The sequence below is a fragment of the Phyllopteryx taeniolatus genome, chromosome 6 (assembly GCF_024500385.1).
Source record: "Phyllopteryx taeniolatus isolate TA_2022b chromosome 6, UOR_Ptae_1.2, whole genome shotgun sequence".
NCBI classification, from domain to species: Eukaryota; Metazoa; Chordata; class Actinopteri; order Syngnathiformes; family Syngnathidae; genus Phyllopteryx; species Phyllopteryx taeniolatus.
In genome coordinates, this window is record NC_084507.1 from 26,404,244 (window position 1) to 26,424,294 (window position 20,051).

The following is a 20,051-nucleotide window of genomic DNA, read 5'->3' on the forward strand; positions in this document are numbered from 1 at the left end:
TATCGGTTTGAACATTAAATATCTTGTCTTTGTAGTGTATTCAATTAAATATAGGTTGAACATGATTTGCAAATCACTGTATTCTGTTTTTATTTATGTTTAACACAACGTCCCAACTTTATTGGGATTGGGTTTGTAATTAAGTCGCCCATACAGACAAAACTCAACCCACTATAAACAACATAGTTATGTTTTCAGTGATGCAAAAAAAACCCGCAGTTGTGATTGTGTGCGTGCGAGTGCGTGGATGCTTTGTGCAACTGTCAGTGATTAGTTTGCACTCAGCATGTTGTTACGACGACACATGCGTTCCAGAGCCGTTAATCCAGGATTATTTTCATCTCTATTTATCTCATCAAGGTGGATTATTTTTTTAAAAACACTCACTTTGAGATAAGAAGGCACTTACTAATTATGGTGATGTTACTGCCATACACGGTAAACCATACAGGGATATACTTCTCATTGTGTAATAAGAACGTTTTAGGCCATTTTAGCTGTATGTTTCTCAAACACAAAGGTCAACCTCAGTTTAGTGACCATGAAAAGATTAGCTCTAGACCTGTGTTTTGCTCTTTTTTCAGCTTTGTTGCAACAATTCACAACAATGAGTGTTAACAAAAGAAAGTAAGCGTCACGCACCACGGGTCCAAAGTTTGGGGTTTCAAATCTCGGCTTTGGCCTTCATTTGTAGAGTTTGCATGGATTGAGTGTCCCTCGTCTGAGCACGCAACACATCGGTGAAGAACTTGTTGCCTTTGATAACAGATTGTGACACCTTGCATCAGACTAAGAAGGAACACTTTGGAAAGAGCTTGAACACCCACTGAAGGAAATGTAATGCTGGTTAGTTAGTAACATAGCCATTATGTACACACTCCAGGAGTTAAAATTATTAGTCCACATGTCGACTTTACTACTCCGTCAACATTTAAAGTTTGAAGTCGACTAATGTGCTAGTGAGCTAATGAGAACTTCATCATTCATTAGAAGTTGTATTACATAACATGCACCAACATCAATGAAACTAATGTTTTCCCCCAAAATTATATTGTTAGCATTATTACTCAAAAAATATCCCAGTCTATCCTCAAATATATATACATATATAAAAAAAGGAAAACTGGTGAAGTAGAACCAGTAAAATGGAGAAATGCTGAATTTTTTGGAGCCTGGTTACAATGTACCGTCTTACGACACGCTATGCTATGGCGTATGGATCACAAGTTGAGATTTTGCCGGCTCACTGAAGAGAAACATCTACATTCAGCACAATGGTGATTAGTATTTGTAATCATTTGTTTGTACGTGTTTCTACGCCAGTCCTTCGAAATTCGGTCCGTGGTGCAAAAAAGTTTGGGGATCGCTGTACTATACTTAAAAAATACCAATTATGTCATCGATTAATCGACTTCAACTTGATTTTCCTCACGTTCCAGTCGACGATAAAATATCTTTAGTCCTTCAACTCTTAAAACACACACACACATATATTCCAAAGAATTACCGCCAAGTGCCTACATACTGTATAAGTTTACGCAATGTGTCAAAAATGGTGCTCTAAAGACTCATTCAAATTCTTCATTTTTATATCATCATTATGTATTATTATTCTTTCCTTGGTCTCAAGAAACCAATTCTAGCAAAGACTGGCGACCGAGGCGAGCTATTCTGTGTCGTCAGAATCAGAATCATCTTTATTTTGACAAGTATGTCCAAAAAACACACAAGGAATTTTTCTCCGGTAGTTGGAGCCGCTCTAGTACAACACAAGACAGTCAATTGACAGAGAACACTTTTGAGACATAAAGACATTGAGAAAAACAGTCACTGAGCAATAAGCGGTTGCTAGTTATCTGGTAATGCTGGTACATCTTTTATTTATTTTTTGGACAATTCTGCAAAAAGATGCAGAGTCCTCTAGCACTTAGTGAGTGTCCTTTCCCTGTGATTTAATGTGTCCTTGTGTGGAAAGCGCATTCTCCCCTCTCAGGGAGTTAAAAAAAAACTCCGCTGGTGCTGATGCTGACGTACAGGTGAGAGAATGGCCAAGGATTTGGAAATTACCCGAGGCTTTGCACGTCCACCACGGCCCACTCACAATAGGTCAGCTCAGAATAACTAGAAAGGGCTGACCGACCATGTTCAGTCACCCCTGGAGTCATTAATCACACAACTCTGCAGATGAGGCCAGCACGGGCGCTCGCACACGCACGAAACAAGCAGACACACCAGAGCTTGTTGTAATTATGTAGCCAAATGCTGGATGACAGCGTCGCTGCAGGTAGTCAGTCCTTTAAGCCTGCACTCCAGCTACATTATCATACACTATAAGCGTCTCACACACATACACACACACACAAACAAAAATATTGTTGCAAAAAGCCTCAACACATAACAACACGTCACATCACGTTCGGTGCTGATAAGATGCAGCTTGCATCACACATCTGAGAGTCAGATCTGTGCATTTCCTCCAGAGCTTTATTTGACATCTCCTTACTTACAAACACACGCTACTGGAGCAGCGCATCCGAACCTTTAAATTCTCCAACAGGTTGCTCCGCTTCCAGCCAGCTCGCAATCAGGACCAGCATCTCAGATAACGTTTCCTATGTACCGGTTATGGAATCTTTCAAAGGGGATTCAAAGGCGCGCGTGTCTGTGATATGCATAGTGAAATGCTCTGTAATGGACATGGAATTGGCATGGTCTAACACTTGCATTGTTTGTAATACAGATGCAGGTTTTTATCCTAACGTGGCTTGCATAATTAGTCATCTAGCTTCCCTCTTTTACATGGCCAACATGTTGCAGTGAAAACACGTTTTGCTACAATGAATGCTGTATTCCAGACAGTTGGTAAATCGGAAACGTCTCCCTTTCCGAGGTCCATAATTTCAAATTATTCCAGAAGTCTATTATGCCAGATGTGTTTGCATTAGGACTGGGGGGAATCAAAATAACTTGGTTAACTTGAAAAAAAAAAATAATATTTAAGCAAAATTTCTGCCTTGAAGCTCCGCCAGGACAAAAAAAAAGTTCAGCCTGGAACTATGTTTGCACCACCGGAACCTATGTTTCACACGGACATTTATTGCAGACAGACGCAGTGTTGGGCCCATGATAAACTTTGCCAAATATGACAAAGGAGGGAGCGACACTGTTAGATAATGTGTAATGTACATATAACATGATAAGTATGAGTGAGCTGAATGGTAGGTAGCGTTTTTTTACCTAAAATGATCATCGCTAGCATACTAATGCTAATTACAATTGCTAACCCTTTAGAATTTTGCCGTCTGAAATTCTGTACACCAAATTTATACCAGACACCCAAAACCAGTTTATGCAGTTGAAGGATTGAAGTCTGTCCCTCATAAATGGGAATAAAATGCATGTTAGTTGTGTAAGTATATATATGAAGTTGGAATGTTTAGGGAAGGCCAAATTAAGTTCACCTATAAAGGTTATAATGCATTTTAGGTTCATCCTGCAATTTCCCTTGAAAGCCAAAAATGTCTAGCTTTTTGTGAGTAGTGTATATTTAGTACATGCAAGCACTTCAGTAAATTATCATATTAAACCGCGGCTAATTGGCATCCTCTGTGACAAACTGAATCATTTAAATCCGCTTGTGACCGCAACCAGTTCTTTGCCCCTCTTTTGTGACAAAACTGTCACTTGGGCATTACAGCAGCACTTTTAGAGGAAGTGTAGCCTGCTGCTAAATTCTCTAACCTTAAAGATTTGTCTGCATTCAAATGGGTAAAATGGGTGGTGGTAAAGAGCCTAAGAATATGGGTCTCAAAATGACATGGTTATTGTTTTACTGTTAATTCTTCCGTGTTTTGACTAGTTTTCAAAAGAAAGAAACAAAAAGAAAACTAAAAAGGTTATACAAGATTATTGCGAGAAAAAAAACATCAAGAAAGCACTTTACATTCAGGTAAATTGATAGAGCCAGCGGCAGGTTTTATTTGATTCACTTGAATTCAGTTCTTGGATGAATAGCTGTGAGGTTTGACCAAGGGAAAGGCAATTTAAAAGAAAAAAAAAATTGACATTACACAGAGCTAGAAAAAATGGTATATTTAGTGTTCCATCGCCTTATCCTCATTAGCATCCTCCTCATCACTAGCAGGTTCATAATCTTCATCTACAACTGTGTCAGTCTCTTCGGAATGCAGTTCTCCACCCAGCTCGCCCAGCAGCTGCTCCATGTGCTCCAACATGGGTTGGTCGTCACAACGTAGCTTGCTGTGCAGCTGCCAAACACAAAAGAGGATGATGTGAGCATTCAGTCTAGAATACAAGCAAGGATCTCATACAGACAGAAGGAAGGTTCAGTCATGCAATACATGCATTCTTGCAGGTGTGATTCAAGTGGTCTTCCACCATTTAAAAATACAACAGATTATTTCTGCAGTGTAACCTCCAGTTGAAGGCATCTAAAATCATACCATTGGAGCTCAAGTTCTATGGAAAAATGTTCTGACTTTTTTTTTTTTTTTATTATTGTGTGTACGATGCTAACACAGGATACCTGCGATGATAGAAGAAAAATGTGAAGAAGCCCCATATGGCGAACTCAAGGTCAAATCATATATAAAAGGTCAAATTGTCAAGAGATTGTGGTCAAATTTGGTAAATTTGAAATTTGAACAGCTCAAGTGACTTTCTTGTAGAGTACTTTGATAAATCCCCAAGGAATTTTGCATGACACTGTGATATCTTATTGACATATGCATGCATTAGAGATTTATGGATTCTACAGCTTTCAGGAAATTGAGAGATTAAAATGTCTCCACAGTGATAATCAAACCTTTGACCCTCGAGTCCCAAGCCAAGACCTTATATGTTATCATAATACTTCTTTCTTGACACTGACCTTGAGCTATAAAGTCTTTAGGGTACAGTCCTCTGATGTAGCCATTTCCTTCCTTGATCAAGTCCTTATGTCCCTGAATTGAAATGCTCACACTGGGCCACTGAATTTAACAGTGCAACATTTGGATGTCAGCAAACAGCCACTTGGAGCTGAGGGAAGTGTGCAACCCTGGTGTTTTTAAGTCTCTAAAGTGCCGGTTAGGACAGCTGAATTATCCAAGAGCAGCTTGCATGCTCTCAGCGAGGCTGGTGCAGCTCACAAAACGCTGGTAAACAGTTTTTTCCCTACATTTGGCAAATTAGCTTATTTGCTGTAACGCTCCTCTACAAACGGGGGGGGGAGAACATTCATCTTGCGATTGCGACTGCATGTAGCCTGCAATGTACAGTGCTCAATATAAATGAGTACATTCAATAGATGAGTTGGAAAACCTTCCAGAATCAATATGGTCTGTGGCGTAATAGACTACAATATACTCCCACAATATGAACTATTCATTGCAAATTAGATTTCTTAATGTGAACACACAAAAAAATATTTTTTCACAAAATTCACTTAATGCTGCAATAATGATTGCACACCAATGAAAGTCTAGAAAATTTTGATTAGATTAGATTTAGATTAAACAAGAATTTCACCACTCCCAAAAGTGTTCTTGAATTCACTGCGAAATGGATAAAAAGATTACTTTTGAAAGGGAATGTACTTATTTACATCAAGCACTGGCGCTATAAGCACATATGGCTATGCGACACACTATCAAATTTGCTATCTCAGTGAAATATTGCGGGCAAGAGCCAAAAAAAAAAAAAAGTTCCCTTCGCAGCCAGCAGATTTATCTCTGTAAAATACTCCGCTTGTGTGTAATTACTGAACTCAAAGGGGGAGCTGGGTGATAAAACTGCTTCCTCTGCCACTGACGAGAGGAAGCATAGCGCTGTAATTCTCAGCGTGTAAATGCAGAGTAAGCAGAGCCACTGCACAGATTTACGCTAACGACCTTTTTTTTGTGGGGGGGACTAAACTAGAGAGAAGTTGTAATAGTTCATAGTAAAAGAGTACTATCTAGTAAACAAGTGCAGTCACAAAGCTAGAAATGAGAGGGACGAGTGTGTGTGACTGCCTTGCCACAGAAGCAGCCTCCAAGCCACATCCTGACACGCACTGTCAAGAGAACTCATTTGGAGTGTAACAATGTGCACTTGCAGTGTGTGTGTGTGTGTATGCTTAAAAGGATGCTTTCTCCGCAGGTTGTAGCTTCTAAGGAGCAGAAGAAGAGGAGGGGGATGCATGAACCAGCCACAAGGTCTGACACACTCCCTCCTTAGCGCCACACCTCACACTCAGACACCAGGGAAAATAAGAATAAAAACACATTGATTGTCACTCTCAAGTTCCTGGCGATGTCTATCCTCTTCGAATGAAAGTTGCCTGTGCTCGCTGTATCTAGGGCTCAATACAAAGGAATAATTGCATCTCGCAGCTTTAGGTGAGAGTCTTACTCTTATCATATCACAGCTCGCATAGAGGACGATCCTGTACAGAGGAGATCGCATACACAAGGTGTGTCAGAAAAGTTGCAGGACCGGTGTCACAAAAGATACACTTCTAATCCAAATTACAAACTATGAGTTGGTCCTTTCAGTGTGGGTCAGATGATCAACCACCACGTCTACAAAGTGATCCTGCGCTGTTTGCTTCGTTCATTGTGCGAGGAGAGGCAAGAGTTCTGGCAGGACCACTGGTGGCTGCTTCCCCATGACAACACGTCGACCCACCCGACCTGGCTCTCTGTAATTTTGTGTGTCTTTATGGGTTTTTAATACAAGCTCAAGCTCAACGGGGTCTTCAAGGGGTCCCGTTTTGAAGATGTGGATCACATAAAGATGGCCGTAATGACGGAGCTGCAGAAGATACCGGAAGAAGTTTATTAAGGCGTGATTGAGAAGCCAAGGAAAGTGAGTTAGACTCATGGGCATTACTTCTAAGGTGGAAAACTTGAAGTTTGTATTTGAAATCTACTGTATCTTTTGGGACACCACTTCTGAAACTTTGCTGACACACCTTGTAAAATATCAGGAAACTCAGACCTTGTATCCCTGTGTCAACTAACACAAAAGTGTATGACTACGCTAGTTAAACATTTAAAAGCCATTCTTTACACATTCTGCTCACAATGCTGCTTTTTCAAGGTCTACTTTGCCTTTCTTTTAAGTCCTTGTCACAGCCTGAAACTTTTTTTTACTGACACCTTAACCACACATATAGCACATAACACGAAATTGAACGCAATCATCACATCATTAACATGCGCTAACACAGACGTCATACTTACAGTAAATGGACTTTACACCGATCTGATCTTGATTGATATCGGCCGATAATTAGCATTTTATGCTGATCAGCTTTAATGTCATAATTCGCCAATCCGATCAATGACGTCATTTACTCCGCGTCGCCATCGTGTACGGTATATTTGAATCCAAAAGCTAGTTTTTTTTTAGCCTTGCCGCGTGTCTTTCGATGTAGTACTGTAAATATCTGACTGCCAATAAAGTTATTTTGAAAAAATAAAAAAATAAAATAAACATGGCGCCGCTGTGGGACAGACAGCAATTAATTCCTGGATCAGACTACAAGACAACTTTGGTCTTTCACTATGTCAGACTCCTGCAATAAAATCTTGTATTCCGATACCACCGCATCTCATTTTTTATGATCACTGGGCTTTATCTTGTCAACTCAAACGGGACTGGTTGCACTTGTTACTATGGCGACGACAACAACAATGGATCGTGTCGTGTCTATTCCTCCATCCATCCATTTTCTTTACCGCTTATCCTCACTAGGGTCGCGGGCTGCTGGAGCCTATCGCAGCGATCTTCAGGCGGGAGGCGGGGTACACCCTGAACCGGTCGTATTATAAGAACAAAATGGGGGAAACCGTGTGCTGGTGGTCACCATTGCTCGGCAGAGGACTTGAATTCAAGGATTGCTTGAGGTATGTTCACGTACTTTTAATACGATATGGCTCGCAAGCAGGCAACAAAACGTTCTGGGGCCTGGCAAGCTAGTGCTAGCACTAACGGTCGTACGTAAATATGCCGCTGTTATGTCGAATCATGCTCTAAAGTTTCATTGTGTGTGAAGTAATTGAATTACAGTAAGTTAGCACCCATTACTTCTGTCATGTTGTAATCTTGGTTTGACCTGACTGATTAGAATACATGACCTGAATAGAGAATACTTTAAGATACTCAGTATACAGTACACAAGTATATACAATAAATGAACAAATCATTTAAATAGACATTGCTCCATCTTGTGATCGGCCCCAAAAATCCTGATCATGTAAAGCCTAGTAAATATTTGTATGAAAACACTTTTGGGCAAGGACTAAAAGTGTGAAATGTGGCAACTGAGCACCTTCTTGAGGTGCGTGACGACACTCTTACGCCACTACGCAAACTAGTTCATCAGGAGCCGTTCATAACGAAATGTCATTATTACAGAAATGGAAAAAAAAAAAAATTAAAAATAAAAATGGAAAAACAGTAAGTAGTCTGTGATGCACCATGCAGACTATATAATTAAAGAGATGCCAATACCAAGGACCACCTCTATGGAATGCCTTGCTTTCATGCTTGCTGGGTCCGCACCACTCCAAGTCATACTCCTAGACCAACAGTTGCCTTCTTTGGAATTCCTGTCACTACTGGACAATTTCAACATCACACAAAACACGTTAATAGCTCCAGCTCCACCAAAGGTCACACTACAGTACGTTGACCTAGTAGCACTACAACGCGGCGCTATCCCTCTGTCTTGACTCCGTTGCTCACCTCAGAACCCGGATTGTCTCCTTCGCTCGCCCGGCCCTTCTGGTTTACCAACTCAGTATGTGCTGTGAAGACCTCTGGACGGAAACCTGAACGGCTTTATCGAAGATCTAGCCTCACTGTTACAGGTGGACAGGTGGCCTACCATGACCATACCCGCCTGCCCCCCAAAAATAAAAAATAAATTAAATTAAAAATACAAATCCACCCTCATAAGGGACCAGCAAAGCAAACCCAAGCAACCTCTTCTCTGAAGCAGCTACTTGCTCTGTGTGTAAGAGAGGCTTTTGTGTCAATACTGGTCAGATATTAATTACTGGGTAATATAATGTATATATAACCAAGGTCCATCTGTATATGACTTTAATAAAACTAGCTATTGATTCGGGACAGAATGCAAGAGCAGTGTGTCACAATGGCATATGTCACAGATTGGATTCTCAGTGAAAATCAATTCGAATATGTGCTCCGTTCAGACCATCAAAATCCATGAATATTATTCTTTATTAATTTACATTTTCTGACACTCATTCCCCTTGGCCTGGAGGAAAAGAAGCTGCTAGGCAGCCCTCAAAAGGACTACGGCTGAGTCAGTCATGGAGCAATTGAAATGAAATGAAGGTTATGCCAGCAAATATCACACTTGATTTGAAGATGCCTCAAGTAAAAAAATAAAAAAAACTTGGCAGTCGTTAGGCCATCAATAACAACAATTTAGAGTCCTTTGCAAATCAACATTGACAGTACAAGATTCATTACACCATTTTCAAAGTCACTTTCAAACACTTTAAGGGATTTCAAGATAAATGTAAGCTTTTCTACTCAAAATTCTACTTGATCAACTAACAAAAGAACTATGTCATAAACTAACAATGTCCCTTGTAATAGCAGAACGCAAAGACATTGAAGGATGTTTTAGCAGGTTTATGCTAATATGCAGTACAATGCGCTTAACAAGCGTAGTGAGGGTCAACATTTAAATTTGAATGCCCCCGCAGATGACCTAATGTTTGGGAACGATACCCCTGAGTTGGCAAGATTACTTATATTAACATTTATAAAGTTTAAGGCATTTCCTTCATAATGTATTATTTTATTGTTCCATAACTCTGGGGTAACGTCTCTAAGATGTCTAGCCTTGCTAAAAGCAGCAAGCCATGGTTTGTCTTACCCAAGGACATTCCCATACGGGCTACAACAGCTGGCTGGGTAGCTGGTGGGAATGTCCTGATTATGCAAATTTACTGCATCTGACTGAAGGACATTCTTTATAAGGCGCACTTAAAAGTCTTACATTTTCTCCAAAATGGACGGTGCGCCTTAGAATGCGGCGCGCCTTATGTTTGCACCGAGTTCCAAAATCTGTAAATGTTGTTGTGTGCCTTTGATGAGCGCTCCGTTTGACTGAATGGGAGCATTTCATGCCGACACGCTACTAATATAGAAGAAAGGCGGACGTGACTGAGGACAGCATGCAAACATTAAAGGGGGAAGGGTGCGCGTGAAAGAGGATGCTAAAGGCACGCCCCCAGTAGGTATATAGTGCGGGTATGTGCATTGTGCAAAACATCGGTTTGGTTAAGGACCCCCGAAAATGGCACCTATGAAGAGACACGCTTACAAAACACAGTTTAAAATGCAAGCTATCAGTTACGCGGAGGAACATGGGAATCGAACAGCCGCGAGAGAATTCAAGATCAACAAATCCATGGTTCACAAGTGGAGGAAGCGGGAAAACGCCGGCATCATTGCTGAACAGCCCCCCGGCAACGAGACTGACTCCGACAATGACGAGAGGGAACCCGCCATGTTTGATGGAGAACTTGCCCAGCTGTTCATTTCGGATACAGAAGATGAGGACTTTGATAGATTTGTGGATGAGGATTGATAAAAAAAATAACATGAGTACTTTGTTGAATACTTCAATAAATTACAACCAAATTTACTATTTACATTGTTAAATACTTCAATAAAGTACAACCAAACTCAGATTTGCTCCTGCTGCCTTTTTAAAAACATACACTAGCATGTATGTTTTTACCACGCCTGCGCCCAATAATACGATGCGCCTTATGTATGTGTTAAATACAGAAATAGACCCCCGTACCTGAGACTGCGCCTTTTAATACAGTGCGCCTTATGGTCGCGAAAATACGGTAATCTGTTTTTTTCAAATTGCGGGTTCAGAGAGTGTGGGGGCTTGCAAAGCGCATGCGGACAGCCAACCATCTCCCCCTCTCTCTCTTCTTTCTCCCTCTTTTTCTTTTTGTTTATATCATGTAAATAGCTCTTTGTATTAAAAACTCAAAGACAAGATTGTTTCCTTAATTATGCGAAAATATTTTTCCTATACACCCTTGTGAAGTTGTACTTTGGGTTTGAATTGCCATGTATTTTAACAGATTCATTAAATTTCCATTATTCCTTATGGGAAAATGACTGCCTTAATGGATTGTGTCTGACCTTAGAGGTTTCACTGTTTTCAGATTGATAGGTATGTGTCATGAAATAAATTGCAGTATTACAAGTCCAAGCACTCAAATTGAAAAATTACAAGTTATCAAAATGCAATAGGCAAGCTCAAATCTTTTGACCATCATAAAGGCAAAAGTAAGACATGATTAAAAAAAAAAGAAAAAACGTTTTTGATGTTGCCGTTCACAGCGAATTTGAAAAGACTTTGTAGCTCAAGGTCAGCAACTGGCAAAAATGTGGTCACAATTTTATAGTAATTGCATCTATTATTAAGCAAATAATATCTTTCAGGTGCACCATAGTCACCTTGAACATGGCTAAAGCTATTTTCCCCTCATTCTACATTAGTGTGCAAAACATTTTTCATCACATCGATTTCAATTCATTTGTTAATGACTTCTATTCTCACACTTTACCTCCTCATACACACTGGCTTACTTTCACTGGCACACACTAACCAAATTAGCTTCCTGTCAAGATTTCTCTTTGCACATCCCTGCGCGTACATACCACGCTGGCACGATTGTGACAAAATATTGCCTTTCGTTTAACCTTTTCCTGCATATTCCAAATACCACATTCTTTTAAGATGGAAAGTCTTCATTGGCAACGCTGAAATAGTGGCTGGTGAACAGGGTGCGAATGTGCTCAAACATCTGCTTCACTCCTCCAGTAACATTTTTGGTGGAGAAAGTCATTAAAGTTTCATGACATGCACACACCTTGGTCCAACCCTTCCCACTATATCCGTGCTCATGAGCTCCCCTTTCAGCCACATCAAATAGTAAAGCTTTTGACCTCCATTTGCCCTATTTCCTTTTGTGCATATTGCATATACACACAGAGATCTGCACGCGCACACACACAAAACTATATATTCATCTATTCCATTGTCCCCAGTGAATACACAGCAGATCCTACCTGAATCTTAGCTCTATCTGACTGAGACTCAATTTCCATTTCACGTCGGGTTTACGATTGATTTTACGTCTGCCACTATTCACCATCTACACCTCAACTCCTTTTCACCCACACAACCACAGTTGCATATCTACCTCACATTTAATCTATTTGTTTCCCCGCCGCCTATTTCATCCTCCTTGCTGGTGCCCACCTGTCGCTGTTTTTATTCTTGTCCTCTACACCCATCCACTCTCCTCACCATTATCACTTTTTTGGGTAGAATCCTAGCTGAAAATCTGCGCTTGAGTGTGTTTGCGTATTGTAACAAGTTACAGTGGTACCTCAGCCTTGATAGCTGCAATACTGTACATGTTTACTAAAGGTGCTTTATTCATTGTGCGTTTTATAGCAGTTAACTTCTTGTGACGTGAATTACACACTGCACATGGTTTTTGCTGGCGCACACAGACGGGTAGGACGACAACGACACGGTGCAAGCTTGCCCATATTTGGCGCTGCTTGCAAAGCAACTGAACAGTTAAGTAACCTCGTGCCTTTTCCCGCTGGTTTGGATGTTGAAGGAGGCTGCAGCTTGGCACTATGGATTTCCCATTGTTACAACATACAGCCCTGGCGTTACTTAAAATAAAGAAAGAGAAGAGCAGCAGCTAAAAAAAAAATAGAAAAGGGAACGAGTCCATCCAATTCTAATGTCACGGCATGATCTGGGGGAGTTTAGGCTCGTCCGTGAGCTACACCTCATGGAGGTGTACTTCAGACCTAGCAGGGAGCAGCTTATTATTTTTTTTTTTTTAACGACGTCAGGGTAGGCCGTTTGTCTTGTGTCCCAGAGTTCAGGACAGTGGCACACCGCAATAACGTTGGCCTCCATTTTTTCCATGCTGTTTTCAATGTACAACAAATTTGTTTGCTGTTGTCAATCTGAAATCCCTTCACCACCATCTCTCTTATTGGATGCACCGAGATGCCGTCACATCGTGCAGCAAGCCACGACGCCAGGCATTGCGTCGGGGTAGCATATACATGATGAGTGGGGCTACTCCATAGTGCAATGTGAATAGTATTTTGCACTTGTGTGACAATTAATATTAAAAATGGATTTAAAAAAAAATTTTTTTTTTTACTCAATATATTAATATTAGATTGGCAGGCGACCAGTTCGGGGTGTACCCCACCTCTCACCCGAACATAGCTGGGATAGGCTCCAGTACGCCCGTGACCCTTGTGAGGATAAAGCGGTACAGACAATGGATGGATGGATATTAATATTAATAGTGGTTAAGCTTGTTTAACATATGTATGACTTTTGGAAGTAAAAATTAAAATTCCACTTGCTATAATGGTAATTAACTTTTCATGATGGCAACACTGAAACGGATTTACGGATTGATTTCTTTTATCCTGCACATTATTCTCAAGGTCAAGAAGGATTCACATTTCACCTCATTATGCGCCAACTGCCTCTTCACCCTCTCTCTAAAAAAAAAACAGTTACACCTCACTCAACACTTACTTCCTGCCTTCTTTTCCCATTTATTCACTCTATCATGAAACGCACACATTTTTCTGCCCAGTTACTAAACATCACTTCACCCACTCCCTCCTGCAGGTTAGACTAATTTGTTACCATACAGCTAGCCACGAACAGATGTTGAGGGGAGGGGCAAGGAGGGACGCTCTTGTTGGCTGCAATATTCTGAGGTGTGCAAAATTTTGAAAGAAAAACAAAAACTGGCAAGAGGAGCGATCACATTACAGTTATTATGACACGTCTCTCTCAGACTGGTGTTTGTTATTAATATATCATGCAACTAGCACACCATTGTTGCTTTGGTCACTGCAGCACAAGTGAGAAGTACAGTGGCCCTAAGGGTTAAAAAAGATCTGCTGTGTCTGTAATAGTTGCAGAGTTTTCAGTAATAATTTTAGAAGACAAACTAACATAGTCTATTAGTTTTGGCTCATATGGCTAGATTTCCATTATATTTTTTCTACAATTTTATATTCCAAAATTACAGTAGCATAAAAATGTGTTCACACTCTTAGACAAGACCCTAGAGAATATAATTCACTTGTCAGTAATTGTAATGGAACAGAGATTAAAAACATCCTGACATTTTATTAACTTTTTTCAATCCAGTAAGTATCTAAAAATAATGTTCTGCTAGGTCAGGTGCCAGGTCCATTTGGCTAAAAGGCCCCAGCACTGGACTGGTAGAAGAGCCCCAGTTTTTTGTTGTTGTTTTTTTCCCCCCCTAAGATAATATTATAGAAACTAAGAAGCATGACGATGGTGTTGCTACATATTTAAATCTGACAGAATAGAGCCTGCGTTTCCATTCCACCATTATGGTATTTATGAGTCACAGCCCCATTGTACTGCTTCCACAATAAGCAGCTAATTGGCATATTTAATGAATTACCTTCTTAGCATTGGTCAAATGCAATCTGGCCGCCTCCTTCAGCGCTGACCTCTCCTCTTCCTCCTCCTCTGTGAGTGTTCTCCCCTCTCTTTCCTGCTGCTCTTTGGCTCTCTCTAACTGCAGGTAGCAAACCCAGCCGGAAAGATACCACACCTAGGCGACAGAAGGAGGACATTGTTTATTTTAGAAAACATGGGAAGATCCAAATAACCTTCTATGACACATTACAATTTGATTATTTCAAAATGTTGCATGAATTCCAATGCTCATTGCAGCCGCATAGTTTTGCTGCTCCTACTTTCATATAGCTACAAAAGCTATGACTTAATAGAACAAAAATGCATTACAATGCAAATGGATTTCCTCCGGACAATAGCTGTTCTGTATTGAAAATCTGATGTACCGGGAACATAACACTGACTTTGCTAGAGGCAAAATACGAATTTCCAATAATTATTACCGTAGCTATTCCCGATACAGATTAGAAACTTGGCGCTCTGGTACTACAGTTTTATTTAGGGCTGTCTAAAAAAAAAAAAAAAAAAACAATGTAAAAATATGAATTGATTTCTGTCTGTACCATTAGACTACTTGAAATAAATGGTGAATGAAAAGAGTATTTTAGCATGCTCCAGTGTTTGTCTGAACAGAAATGTTAGCACCAATGCTTGTCCTAAAACAACGCGAGGTGTGTGTGCATGTATCTATATATATATATATATATATATTGCAGCTGATGCCAGCAGTTGCCATGGAAATGACAAAATTCTGCACATTTCAAGTCAGTGTACAACCAACATGAAAATGAAGGTCAAAGTGCCACATATTGTTGCTTTTATTATAATCATTTTTATAGAGGCACCACTATACTAAATTAGAGGTGCACAACAAACCTGGTAAAGGATGTTAAACAGGCATGTAACATCCCACTCCCTCGGGCATCAAGTCCCTGGAAAAATGGCATCATTTTCTGTGGCTGTTGACTGTACAAATATACATAAAGTGGCAAATAATGAGAGGCATTTACTGTAGGTTCTTCAAGAGAACACAAAGACGACAACATCAGCGGAAAATGTTTGCACAACGCGGTGCCGCATTAAAAATATGATTGCCGTATTCATGTGGAGCCAAGATGTGCCTTCACATTGAGGGCACCTGCAATTTTCTGCCACAGTCCCGCTTTTACGGCGACAGTACTTTTCAATTAAAATGCTTCTGGATGTACTGAATTGTAAAAAGACAACCTTGTCACTACATCGAACCACTTTCATAGTTATTTGGTGAAATGGCCAGCTATTGCCTTTTATCTACTTATTTACACTACTAATCTCAATCGTTATGTTTTTTTTTTTTTTTTTTTTAATTCCACTTTGCATCCACAGTAGCACTTAAAAGGCACACACAGTCACACTCCAGTCTGTGCAACGGCAATTTACTGAAGTGTGGATATGAGCACGTACCGCTAGCATTACAGTATGTTCGCAATTAATGAATGTTCTATGATACTACAGTACTCAAGGTGCAGGTCTTTTCAAATTTAGAATAATGAAACACTGGCCTTGTGAGGGTAAAGCGGTACTGAAAATGGATGGATGGATGGATGGATGGATTTGACTCAGGCCACCTGAAAATAAACCCAGCACTAAAACATTTGTAGTGTCACTGGATGGAGATTGAACGGAAAACATAGGAATAATACTAATACTGAATGATCTGAGCATAATATAAATTAAACAAGCTTAGGCTGTACTTAAAAGGTGTCTCTCCAGTTTCACTGCACTTAAATGGTTCCAAGCAATTGATGAGGAGCAATTACGGAACAAGCATCTTGTCCAAGGTCACTCTGACAAGCTCACGATCAGGCTTGGCTCCAGTCTGCAATGTTTTACTTACTAGACAGACAGCCAACTATCTATTCTGCCCACTCATCAAGGAATAAAATTACAATAGTTAGATATTATCATTGCTAAATGTTGTGAGTGTTTTTCTTCCTACATTTAGGTGGATAATACTAAATGATTAAGCTGACAGTGGAATTATTTCTTTGGACTTTGCCTCGAAGGTCACCAACAGTAACTGAGGCAGTGAATAAAAGTTTACTCATTGATAAACATGTTTCTGTTAATTCTGAGACAACATTACACTGGATGCTCTCGCATATTTATTATTATTATCTGTCATCACCACCTACCCATCCAACCTTTTGGCACACTGATAATTTGCTTTTAATGCTTGGCCAACATGATATAACATATTTCCTGGTGTCTTTTGATGCACTTTAATGAATATTACTAATTCTAATATTTTTTTGTACATGATAATACATTCTAGAATAACAAATGCATTTTCATATTGAAATTATCTCAGTGTATGAATGATTTGGCCCTTAATTGCGTATGTACCATAATAGTTTGAAAAAAACAATCAAGTTGCAATAAGGTCAAATGCAATTAACTGTCTTTTGAATGTTATGGACTCTATGAGGAAAGCATTTCGTAATTAGATCAACATTTAAGAAAGAATTTAAAAAAAAAAATGTGTCCCATGTTGAGAGTGAATGTGCTATTACAAACACACAAAATTTGAAAAAGTTCCAAATAAGAGTGTGACCTGTCTTGCACTCACAAAGAACGCTCAAAGAAAAAAAAAAAAGAAAAAATTGAATTGACATCTCCAAATCCAATGTATTATCAAACCGCTGCCTGTTATATCGAGTAAACAGCTTTTGCAATAATCAGACTCCCATTTTCATTTGAATTGATCAAGCAGAAACTGCCAAAAAATTCTGTGAGGAAGAAGACATAATATTACGCTTTGTTATACTTCAGCAAAATCTGGGAAGCTGACATAATGGAGTGAATAATAATACGTACAGCCCTGCACCGTGTCGTGACACTATCTTTACTTTGGGGAAATAGGATTACATCTGAAGTTACTGTGCTTACCAGAGTCAGTATCAGCCCCAGCAAGGCCTCCAGTGACAATGTAGCACAAGCAGCAGCATCTTAAATAAAAAATAAAAAATAAAACATAAAAAAAATCATAATCCCCACTCAAGTCTTGTAGCAATGGGATTGATGGGGCTGATAATGGAACAAACTTATTACAGTGCAAAGGAGGTATATTCTTGGAGAGGAAACTTTGTGTACATAATCACGTACTGCATCCTGGGTCCTCCACCTTTTGAACATCAAGTTCTACTCTCTATATACTTGGAGGTGTGTGTGTGACTCACTCACGTGAGGCCAAAGATCAACGCCCACCTGTCTTTGAGCATCACAACACAAATATTGGCATTATTCATCGAGGGCAAAGGCAGAAGTGCAGTGCCCCTCGACCACTTTTCTAACAAACACATCAAGCTGTGCCGTGCTGAATTTGGAATTGCTGCTAAATATGCTGAGTGGGAAGCTGCCCCCTGCAGCCAAACTCACCAGAACATCAGCAGTGCCGGATAAATAGTGTTTGCAACGCTCTCATGATTGCAGCACCAGCAGGATTTCATTTCCAATCAAGGAAATACCTCAAGCAAGCCTTAAACGAACGTCCTCTCCTGTCCTGAGCACACGTTTTCCCCCATTTTGTCCTCATAATATAGTCGGCGCGATCCACTCTTGTTGTCGTCGCCACAGTAACGAGTGTATCCGGTCGGGTTTGCGTTGACAAGATAAAGCCCGAGGATCGTAAAAAACGGGATGCGGTGGTATCGGAATACAAGGTTTTATTGCAGTAGTCTGACATAGTGCAATCTTGAAAGAGCAAATGTGTCTTGTATTCTGAGCCGGGCATTACGTGTTGTCTGTCTCAGACGAGTTGCCTGTTCCACACCGCCGACATTTTTTTGTTTTTTTGTTTTTGTTTTTATAAATAACTTTATTGGCCGTCAGATATTTAAAGGACTATGCCAAAAGACACACGAAAAGACTAAAAATAAACTAGCTTTTGGATTCAAATATACTGTGCACGATGGCGACGCAGAGTAAATGTCTTCTGCGGATTGATAGGATCGGCGAATTATCACATTAAAGCCGATCAGATGATCAGCATAGAATGCTAATTATCAGCCGATACCGATAAGACCAATAAAATCGGTGTAAAGTCTAATTATTGGTTCTCCAGTAATCATCAGGTATTTGCCACTAGTGGGTCAATCTCAGACTTTTTGTGCACTTTTCCAGCAAATCTTTGTCAGAACTTCAGGACGCTACAATTTTGGACGTCTCATGCATACTCATCAGATAAGAAAGAAAATAATTTGAAGGAATAATAGCCAGCCAAAGTATATAACACATACAAGCATAAACTACTTAACAGATGGTCCTCTGTGAAAAGTTTCCATAAAATGAAGATTAAAAAAACTCAACCAGAAATGAAGAATGCAGCCAAGCAAGCTGTCTAATTAAGAACTTCAGAGACTCTCCTTTACCCTTCAATAATCCAAGACAGAGGCACACATAAATTAATTAAATAAATGCCATTTCTGTCAATCAAAACGCTTGCCATTTCAAAGTGGAGGCCCATCTCAACTCCCATACGCCACTGCTTAAGAAAGAACAATAGAATCATGAATCAACTAGGAGGAACTGGAACGGGCGTTTGTGCTGCTTTGCCTTAGTCGTCTCCAGCTTTCTGACAAGCAGAAGCAGAGATGAGCCGGCAGGAGAGAATTTATCTACTGTACTTTAAGAAATAAGAGAGGACACAGAGGACAGGGTGTATGCATTAGAAAGGGAAAATATAACAAGTGCAGTGCAAACTGACTAAACACTTTCTGCCCATTAAAACTGGAGAGTGTGCATTTGCAATTGGCCAAATGCCCGCTCGCAGGCAGTGTCACAGTTAAATCTCTATAGTAAGTTTTAAAGTTCAGCCCCCTGATGACTGCTCCCAATCTGTCAGCTGAGGCTTTGTGCATGAGTGTGTATGTATTTGTGTGGGAGGCTGAGCCTGAGGGGGAGTGTGGGAGAGACACTGTTGTGCTCTTTGACACTCCGTGGCGCACCTTCGCTTTCTGCACTCCGCACAGTGGGAATTCCAAGCACAGAGGGACGATAGAGTTCCTACTAGCGCACATAAAAATATTGCCATTCAAGCCACTCTGTAATGAACATGCGGTTTCTTACTCACTGCGCAAGCAGGAAATAAAAATATGCGAAAAGGAGACATCTCTTTGTGCGGACACACACACAAACACTAACAGGGCTAAAGCAATTCATCACTAGTTTGAAGTGTCCTCTCAGTTTTTGCATTACCCTTGTACTGTCCGGGTTAAATATTACCCTTTTTGACATTTGACAGCAACAAAAATTCTTTCACTAAGAAATATGAAGACTTTTCCTAAAGTAACCAAATACACAAAATTGAAAATAATTAAAAATGTTGCTTTTTTTTTAAAAAAATTTTATACAGGTGCTACAAAGTTTATGTACACAGAAGCTATTTTGCATCAAATTTTATCCATGTCTACTAAAATGGATTTGAGATTTAACAGTGTGTGTT

At 40.0% G+C, this 20,051-nt stretch overlaps 1 protein-coding gene across 1 annotated transcript in view; it reads right to left on the bottom strand.

Annotated features, from left to right (window-relative positions):
• Nucleotides 1-3,950: 3,950 nt before the first annotated feature.
• si:dkey-12j5.1 (uncharacterized) overlaps nt 3,951-20,051 on the bottom strand; it is a 31,227-nt gene continuing 15,126 nt past the window's right edge. The window contains exons 10-11 of the mRNA XM_061777391.1: nt 14,553-14,705; nt 3,951-4,268 (exon numbers count right to left, since the gene is read on the bottom strand). Of these exons, the coding sequence (XP_061633375.1) occupies nt 4,095-4,268; nt 14,553-14,705 (327 nt within the window). The 3' untranslated portion in view covers nt 3,951-4,094. The remainder of the gene's footprint in view (nt 4,269-14,552; nt 14,706-20,051) is intronic.